General features: G+C 28.8%; 2 protein-coding genes across 8 annotated transcripts in view; both read left to right on the forward strand.

Annotated features, from left to right (window-relative positions):
- Zmynd8 (Zinc finger MYND-type containing 8) overlaps nt 1-4,625 on the forward strand; it is a 33,176-nt gene extending 28,551 nt beyond the window's left edge. For 4 of the 5 annotated variants that reach the window (XM_014424353.3, XM_014424352.3, XM_014424354.3 and 1 more), the window contains exons 16-18: nt 402-581; nt 891-1,037; nt 3,459-4,625. In XM_014424353.3, coding sequence (XP_014279839.1) covers nt 402-581; nt 891-1,037; nt 3,459-4,139 — 1,008 coding nt within the window. In that variant the 3' untranslated portion in view covers nt 4,140-4,625. Of the gene's footprint in view, nt 1-401; nt 582-890; nt 1,038-1,796; nt 1,847-3,458 lie in introns of all 5 variants that reach the window. The other variant, XM_014424355.3, reaches the window with a different exon arrangement.
- A 1,910-nt stretch (nt 4,626-6,535) lies between these two features.
- The window catches only part of LOC106683102 (YTH domain-containing family protein), a 23,158-nt gene continuing 19,539 nt past the window's right edge, over nt 6,536-10,154 (forward strand). For 2 of the 3 annotated variants that reach the window (XM_067050540.1, XM_014424346.3), the window contains exons 1-2: nt 6,536-6,822; nt 6,939-6,963. In XM_067050540.1, coding sequence (XP_066906641.1) covers nt 6,799-6,822; nt 6,939-6,963 — 49 coding nt within the window. In that variant the 5' untranslated portion in view covers nt 6,536-6,798. Of the gene's footprint in view, nt 6,823-6,904; nt 6,964-10,154 lie in introns of all 3 variants that reach the window. The other variant, XM_014424347.3, reaches the window with a different exon arrangement.

Here is a 10,154-nt window from a genome sequence, read left to right on the forward strand (position 1 = left end):
ATCAAATACTATCTACTCCTATATCTCCTATGCCACTACAGATACTAGAATGTAACCACCACAGTGCACGATGGGAGACTTGAGGCAATGAGTACTATCACACACAGATACCAGTGATCTGCGCTGAGTAGTGGTGGCTGCTCAGTGAATTATATGGGGACACACATCTGTTTTTATTCATTTATGTATATGTATATATATTGATTATTTTATGTATAATTTTATCAATATTATTTTGCAGCTCTCATCTGATGTAATCTTTGTTTCAATTTTAGCCATGATGATAACCAGCATATTTGGGTTGAAATGTCGGCTTATCTAATAAAAATAATATATAAATGACAGTTGATTAAATTTGCAAATTGAAGTATATGATACTAACATGTTTTTTCTTTTTTCAGGATGTTATCAAACCAGATAAATTTAATTGCAACTCTTCTAAAACGAGTGCTTCCTCTCCTTTACCCAGTAGTAGTTCTTCTGAAGTTTCTACTAAGGATTCTACAAATCCTTTGCTTACATCGCCTAAAAGTAGCACCATCTATGTACAAAAAAATATGTTAAAACAGGATATAACAGAGGTACATTAAATCAGAAAAATGTTTCCTTTTAGGTCTTTTAAAAAGATAAGCTTAGCCTAACTTAGAGCCTACTCTACTTTTCTGAGCTCCTTTCCTTAATGTTTGGAGAAATTTTATTGCATGTATAGAAAATTGAAGGTTTCTGCAAAAGAAAAAACTTTTATTTGTTTTACCGTTTATGTGTAGGGATCTAATACTAAATAAAGTAAAAATAAGTTGTTTAGTAAAACTTTTAATTTAGTTATATATTGTAATCATTTCAGTTAATTATTGTAATAGCTATTATAATTATGTATTTTAATTTTTTAGGGTTTGGAAAATACTGGCAGTCAAGTAATGAAAATTGTTTCGAATCCAGCAGTTTATCTTTCTAATATGGTTTCATCTCCAAATCAAACTAAGAACATCATACATGTTCCTAAGCAGAATCCTGCAAAACCCAATATCGTACTTCAGGTAAATAAAAAAAAGAAAGAAGCCTTTCTTTACTTTGTACAGATATAGTTTTCTTTTTTTTTTTTTTTTTACCTTTCGGCTTCCTTAATACTTTCTAATAATAAGATTGTGTTGATTCAGTTATTATAAAAAGTAAATAAGCTGGGAAAATGTAAGTTATTTTGTTATTAAGTGCATACTGTAATGGACCAGTATCTCTAGTTAACATTTCAAGTCAGTTTAAAGTACTTTTTTTTTAATTGTAAAAGTGAAGTTCATTTTTCTTATAAATTGTCCCATGATCAAAGCTGTGGGTAAAGTCATATCTAAAGACTGGATTTTTCTACAATTACTTCTTCTTTTCTTTTGGTTCAAATTCAGCCAAATCTTAATAGAAATAGAAATCACAAAAACGGTATTCTGTTGACACTAGTTTTATATCTAAACAAAATTGCATGTTTATATTAACTAAGAATCAACATGGTAAATATTAGAGGAGGCAGTTTCAATTAAAAATAAATTATTTTGAAATATAAAAAAAAAATAGTATTGCATAGATTATTATGTTAGCTGATTTGTGACTTTTTACAGCTTAAAATTAAAACTTTTCACTTTAGTTTCATTAATTTAAAATATTTTGTGCTATGGAAAGATGTGGAAATGTTTACTGTTTAATTTTTGCTGGAATGACATGGTTATCAATATTGTTTTTATTTATATTTTCTTTATTAATAGTTATTTATTAAATATTTTTATTTTTAATTTAATTTTTATTTTCAGAATCCCTCTCATTCATTACATGTTCCCTATTCCTGAAAGCATCATCTTTAGTGAGTACTAAAAACATTTCCAATTACCCTTTTTTCCTTTCTTTTATCATATCTATCTCAAAAAAATAAATCTGCACCATATTTCCCTTTCCTAGATTTATTATCTCCTTATAGAGCAATTTTGACGCTAATAAACAGTTATAATTCAAGACTTAATTCTTCAAAGCTCCAAAAAAAAAAAAAAAAGTAATATCACACATCTTTAACAATTTGCTATCCTGTTTACAATTACTAGTGGTGAATGATTTATATCAGTGGTTTCCAACTGGTACATGGGTCGGGGTTGGGTCATAGGAGGGTCTGTTTAAGTTTAAGTTTCATGATTTTAACAGAAGGTCCTATAAAAGTGCTTGCAAATATTTATTTTGCTATGGAGGAGACTTCCTTTGTAATCTAATGGTTTTAATTTTTTTTAAATTGTGGTATTCTAGTATTGATACTGACATATGTTCATGCACTTTCTGTGTATGTGTTACAATAGTTGCCCATAAATCATTAAATCATCTTGGACAAAATGAAATTTTGACTGATATTCACCCCCTCTTTCATGTAATTGTCCTGCCTAGAAAAAAGAATTATTTTTCTTATCCACTTCACTTTTTATAAATGTGTTGTATGCATTGAGCAAGCATTGCAGTTTAATAATTATTGGTTATTGTACTGATTTTTTAGATTGAATAATTTATAATATAAATAAGTTTGTTGTGAAGTAATTTTATTCATTCTAGAGTTCTTAGAATTATGAATGTAATAAATAAGTTGGAGACATATTGGGACTAGGGTCCTGAACCATCCAGTTTTGAAAATATATTATAGGTTTGTCTCCCACCTGTCTCCATAAATAAATATTTATTTTTGGCACTATGTTGTATTTTATTGAATTTTATTATTATTTTTTGTCTTGCCAATGATAAATAATCAATTAAATTGGGGTGGTTGCTAGAATAATGGTGTTTTTTTTCCAGAGGTTGAATTTTTAGAATAATTGATTTCTATTTTCTTATTTACAGAACTTTCAAAGTAATATCAAGATTTTGAAATTTTCAAAACTGTTTGCATAAGATAGAAGTTTACTCACACATATTTTTGGACTAATTTTGTTCAAAATGAGCCGTGTCATTTCTTTATCCCTCACCTCACTACCTCAATGGTACCATAATATTGCATTATCACTACATTTATGGATTTATTACCATGTTTCAAATTGATAGGATAATCATATTCAATAAAAAGGTTGACATCAATGAAAATAAATTTAATCGTTATTTTAATATTGTATATTTGTGTCTAAACAAAGTAATGTTTGATCTGATTTTTTTTGATTTTTTCATTTTTTATTTATTTTGTCTATTCTTAGGAAAAAGGGTGTTAGAGCCACTTCTCTTTTAGGGTAAATTTTTAAGATTTGAAACTTTTTTCTTAAAATCAAGTTTCTTACCCTGTAATATGCAGTATCGAATATCATTTACCACAATACATGAGAGAAATATATTGGTTGATCATTTACAAAACTTGACAGAGTGATTTTTGAACAAACTCCCTTTTTCAGCATTAATTAAAAAAGTATTTGTTTTTTTATGAAATATATTTATGTATAATATTTTTTTTTCAGGATCAAACTTCAGCTGGACTACCTGTTAATAGTAATAAGTCTGTTTTATTTACCGTCCCACTATCCAACAGAAATAATGCCCTTGTATCTGTTGGAAAAACCTTCACTTCAAACAAATCAAGTGGGAAATCTTTTAACACTCACAATAATACTCCAATGTTAATGGGAGGACAGCAGTTACTTTTACCAAAATCTTTTCGTCCTACAAAAGTAATTAAAAAAACAGTTCCCTTATTAGCTCATAAAAATGTAAGTTGCATTCAAGATAAGAATAATGCAGCATTTATGAATGCCAAACCACTTTACATTTCAATGCAAAATATATCAAGAGATAATTCCGAAAGCAGTGATGGATTAAGGGACCCATTGGAAATTACAAATGATGAGAAACTACTTACGGAACACTCAAAGTTATTATCAGAACGAAATTCCTCGTCAAGCAACAGAGATCCTAATAAACCAGCTCAGTCTTTTTTAATTGTTGAGAAAAGTGGAGAAACTGCTCAGTACACCTATAAGATTGGCTTTAAAGAAGATATTGAAAAAATGTCCCAAATCAATAGCATGAATCCTTTAGGTCAAAAATCAACAGTTTGTGCTGTTTCACCCTTGTCATATCCAGTAGTCCGCAATACACCATCTACAAGCACCGAAGCTACCAGCACACACACGAAAAATTAGGTTAAACCCACAAAATTTATGTTATATTTTAATTATAAGACTTAACTAATATGAGAGAGAGCAAAAAGACTTATAACCCTAATAGTTAATTCTTTTTACACTTGGTTGTTTTATTGTAAATATAAAATAAATGCACGTACAAGTGTAAGTTCAGTTATATCTGTACAAATTGTGTTTTTCTTTTTTATAGAAAATATTTTATGTTATGTACAAACATTGTAAAAATGTAGAAATATTTTATACTATTTACCAAATATTAAAAGTCTGTGATTAAGAATGTTTATTGTAAAAATAATAAATTGAGCTTAAATATAGAGATGTAAAGTCTTTATTAACCATCATATTTTTTATTGGATGATAAAGTCATATTCTTAAGGATCATAAAGTCATATACTTACATGGTTATCTTATTTTTCTGAGCTCTGATGAAAACTTTCAACTCAGGACGAAACATTAGGATATATTAAAAAAATAATTTTACACTTATCATGTTTCTTCTTTGACTGCACCCTGCTTCCAATTTCTTTAAATATATTCAATAATTGGGAAAATGTATAGTTATCTGGTGGTCGGATGTGATTTTGACCAAATCACCTCCTTGCACAGCTGTTAGTGTACTAACAGTTCTTTCTTAGAAAGTACTGCACCGCTGAATCAGTTGTAGTGGTACAAATTTATTATTTATATAGTGAGAGAGAATATTAAAGTGAACTAATCTCATGTAGAAACTGGGCCAAATTGATTTAACAATAAATGCTATTAGGATTTGTGGCAGAAAGATTTACTACTTTTGTCAATATTTAAAACCCAGATTCACTAAATTATTATTTTAAATCTTTCCCAAGTTATTTGTTCTAACTTTTTAATACAAATTTATACCTGTACATTAAAAAATATATATATTTATGTATTAGAATAAAAAAAAATATTTTGCAAAAGGTAGTTTGATTTTAAATTAATAATTAAGTTAGTGGACCTACTTCTCCTGCTCTGATTTTAAGACAAACTGTTAAGAATATTTTAATATAATTTTTGTCAAACCAGTTTTGAAAATGAATCCTTACAATAGCAGTTAGTAATAAAAGAGTCGACTTTATTTAATTTAGAATAAGAAGATGGTCATGGTTGCGGTCAAAAAAAGAACAAGTAGTTTAAAACTATTTGTTCTTTTTTTGACCACAACCCTGACCATCTTCTTATATTTAAATGTTTACAGTCAACTACATATACATATTTATTTAATTTAGATTTTATCAATTCAATTTTTATTTATTGAGTAGTATGTCAAGTCACTCCATGTGCTCTTGCACTGGCCTAAAACAGTCCAATATATTAAACCGATTATTGCTCCTGAATGGTTAAAAAATTCTATGTGCAGCATGGACATAGCACAATGCTTTGATACTTCAGACTCAATTTGAACAAAATATGATAGCCCACTATGGTTCTCAACACTTCAATTGTAAATAATGTATGAAATATAAGTTTACCATTAATTTTTTTAAATTTGTGTGTATGCACTATTGTTTTTTGCACTAGTGTGGGTATGAATTAGCATGTCAGAGGAAAATAAAACCTCCAATTCACAATTTAGATTAGTAATGGATGGTGGAGATTAATATGCAGCAATATCCATCGGTTACTTTTTTAAAAAATCATTGTGGTTCAGGCCCAAGTCCTTGTACTACACTATCAACAGATTGACAACTTTAACTTGGTTTTATTTTTATTATGACTTCTTTTAAGATCCTATCTAGGGCCGCCCATAGCTCAGTGGTTAAGATACAGTCTTACCAATTTGATGTCTATTGGCGGTGCCGGTTCGAATCCGGCCTGGGACGTTGACTTATTTCATTGAGTGGCGGTCCCACAAAATGAAGAACTTTGACCCCCAACCATGGTTAGGCAGTATAGGACTCCAATGGGAGTCTTGGCCAAAAAAAAAAAAAAAAAAAAGATCCAATCATTTGAAGAAGTATCTAATTGAATTAGTATTATCCATTTTGAGAAGTGCAAAAAACATAGACTTATCAAAAACTTTTTTTAATATAAAATTTATGTGGGTGAAGAAAGAAATTAGGAATCTATTTGACAACAAGTGTCTTGGATGGAAAATTTTTGGAGAATTTTTGAAATTTGGATTTCGAAATATCTAGGGACTTATTGCTGAAGTTAGATATTCAAATCACTAATGATCTATATGAAGTTAAAGGTAAATTTAAAAAAAAATTGATTTATTTTACAAACTTAAGAATTTTTTTTTTTTTTTAATTAGGTATCGAGTGTTTCGATAGTAGAGAACAACTTAGTAACCATTTGAAAACATGTGGTTATTTCATGAATTCTTTGTAATTTTAAAATTGCATTTATAGTAAAAGGTCCATTTAACTCTAACCGAAGTTTAATTTCTTCCATTTCAGTTATATTTGCTACAGCTGATTAATTACGTTTCAAAGTGACGTTTCTGGAGCATGCGCGATCGACTTAAGTTTCTGTAGGAATCGCCATACTAACAGTGGAGTAGTGTTTTTTTATGGACGTTTCGTACGCCCGGTGATAGGAATTTATCTTCTATAATTTCCCCAATTAGTGATTCCTCTTTCGTGACTCATATTGAACATTTTGCTAACTGTTTACATACTGTTACTAGTGATAGGTGATGTCAGCAGGCGTAACAGATCAGGTACCTAGTTTTTTGGATTTTTGAAGTTTAGTTGTTTTGTTATTAGCTGAACGTTTTCAGTTTTATCTTCATTAACGCCTAGTTTTATTTCCATGAAATCGTCTCTTCCTTTAAAGCGGATGAAAGGACAAGGGAATCAAGGTATGTCTGAAAATCCCTCATATTTATGTTTTCACAAAGTTTATTTATGTTATCTCATTATAAACATTTTGTAACGCATTGTTTGCATTATGTTTACCCCAAAGTCAAGACCGTTTTCCTTTCTGTTCAATCTTTGGGGATGTATATTTGTTAATTAATTATGATTATAAACATCTTTTGTCTAAGATTGACTACTCATCTGTCATAATTTCTAATACTTACATTTAGGTAATTTGAAAGAAGTCTAAAGTAATCATATTATAATAACCTCTTATGTGGTAAACATATTGTTATCAGAGTTCAAAATATTTTGGTAGAATACGAGACCTACATTTGGATTATATGATGTAGTTAACAGGTCATTTCTACTAAAAAATAATTTAGAGACAAAATTATTTGTAGATATTCAATATTTTTGATGTTTTTCAGTGTTATGTAGGTCCATTTCATGTTCTACTTATTATGTTTTGTAAACAGTTTCTTGACTAAAAGTATAATCATACCTGGTGCAATGAAATGTAATGATACATTTTAGATAAATTCTATTAAATTTTTAAAATAACTTGAATTTCTTTGTTGGAACATCATTGTGTAAAGCTGTAAATTTAATTATTTTTATTTAAGAAAATTAGTTATGAAGTCTTAACCTTTTTTAGTGATTTGAAGGTATTAGCGTTATGAACTATAGTAATTTATGGTATTGAGAGTATGTGGGTTGTTTAGGAGTTAAGGGATTAATATGTTAAGAAGTGTAGAATTTAAGGATTTGCTATTTAACGTCATATTTCTTCAATTATTTATAACTGAAGGAAGATATTTCACACTGTGTTCAGTTTCGATTGAGTAACTAATCATTGTTGAATGATTCAAATTTCCTTGCTTAGATAATGTTTAGTAGCTTTATTTACATTGTATTTTTTCATCTTTTTAAGAAAGTTTAATATCCTCCTCTTCCATTAAATGAAATGGTTTGTCATTGTTCATCCACTATTTTGTTGTATAATTGGGCCATTAATGCGTTATTTTCATTAATTTTCTGTTCAAAGTATTTTGAGCTATGTTATTTGTCTCTATAACAATATTTTAACTGTCTGTTGATGTTGTCATTTTAAGACAAATGGACTTTCATTGGAGTAAGAACTGTTAGAATTTATATCAACATTGAAAAAAAACCTGTAGAATTCTCCATTCATATAGAGATGGTGTTGATACTAATTTTATTTTCTTCCATATTAATATTTAGGGTAATTAGTCTGTTTTTATCATCTGCTTGTCCTTTTTTTTTTTGTTATGGATGTTCCATAGATTCCTTGTGATAACATAGATTTTTTTTGTGTGTTTGGAAAGATAATATTGTAAAATTTTTATTTTTAAAACTAAAGTATGTTCTCTTTTCTCCCACAATATACTTCTTTCTTCTTCGATATTTATAGGTTATTGTCATGGATATCAGGTTATAAAATTAATTTTTTTTTTTCAATTCTATTTTGCTTGGAATCAATTCATCCATTCAATCAAAGAAGTGGGTTGAATTCATGTAGAGAAGAGGCTAACATTGTTTAGCCACTATTTATAGAATTTAGGGATTGTTATCTTCTAAATTAAGCAGATTTCATCCCATGAAACCTATTTCCAGAAGGGTTAATATCTAATATAGGGTCTTCACTGTCTAATGAATCTAAATATTTGTAAAATTAATAAAGTAGCTACTTGATAAAATAAATATCAGTCCATAAAAAGTTGACAGACCTTCCTATCCATTTCAACGAATCTAAGACATCAAATCCTTCCTATAGTTCTCATATTTTATTGTATCGATGCCTAATATTTGGTTTCTTTAGAAAGTAATAATTATCCTCCTAGTTTTGGATATGGATATGGGACATACTTTTATATATTTTATTATTTTATTCGATGCCAGTTCCAAATTGTCACTCTGACATGTTGGGACGGTGTGTATTCACTTATACACAATTGAAAAATAGTCGACTATTGTTTTCAGTGATTACCAGATACCATTGAGTTATTTATATTAATGCTAATTTAATCCTTGGCTTCAATTGAAAAAGATCAGTTAAAAGTTCGTTTACTTATTGAATGTGAAGAGTGAATGGATGGTAACAGTTATTATCCAATTAAAACAGTAATAATGATAGTGTGGGTTATAACCAATAACAGTAGAACATTGTACATAAGTGTTGCTCACCCCATCATTAGTCAAGTGAGAATTTACTATTTAAAATTATTTGGCTACTTTTTTTTATTCAAAACCGATATTGCATTATACCTTGTATATATGTTTTACTTTGTGTAATCAGCAGCATACGCTAACACCTGGAAAAATAAATGATTAACTCAATGCCATAGAAAAATTGAAATGCTATTTTATTTGGCCGAATCACCGTTCCCACGGTATTGCCTATTGTCAATTATTGAAATAATATTCCAAAATATCACTTTTGACCATTAGAATTAAATGAATTGTGATACAAAAATTTAATATAAAGATAGGTTATACCAAAAAATTAAGCTAGAATCTTGTAATTTTTTTTTGTTTGGTATTTAAATACCAGTAAGTGTAGATTTTAATTCCAGTATTATTAATAGTTGAAAAATATAGCTGTTAATAATGCCTTTTAAAATTTGCTTGATTATAACACTTAGATTTGTAATATGGATGCAGAGGGAAGGGTTCAACTTTGCAGATCTTAAGGGGAAAACAATTTTCAATTTTTTCAGTGAAATTAGTCCAAGCCCAATGATGGCATGATACAGCACTTAACCCACTTCTTTCTAAGAAAACAATGGGATTTGTGGAAGGAGTAGCATCTCTAATCGGGCCAGGTGTAGTGGTTTACTGTATCCATGGCAGTATCTACAAACAGATCTACAAATCCTATTCATACAAACAGCTGCTTATATATATTGAGTTTGGAATTTACTATTCTGACATTAAAACTGGCTTTTTCTAAATCGGCTAGGGTAATTCACTAATCTATGTGGCAAATCAATAAATTGAGAACTTGAAAAATGAAACCTCTGATATTCTGGCTTTTTTCTTACTGTAAATCTCAACTAGATGAATTTTGAAGAAGACATAGGAGCTGCCTTCAAATGTGTTGAATTCTAAACTTTTAAAAAAAATCTATGAATGGAGGATGGTCCGGGTGCGGTAAAAAAAAACTCAAATA

Source organism: Halyomorpha halys, unplaced genomic scaffold (genome assembly GCF_000696795.3).
Source record: "Halyomorpha halys isolate HHAL.00 unplaced genomic scaffold, Hhal_1.1 Scaffold466.1, whole genome shotgun sequence".
Classification (NCBI taxonomy): domain Eukaryota; kingdom Metazoa; phylum Arthropoda; class Insecta; order Hemiptera; family Pentatomidae; genus Halyomorpha; species Halyomorpha halys.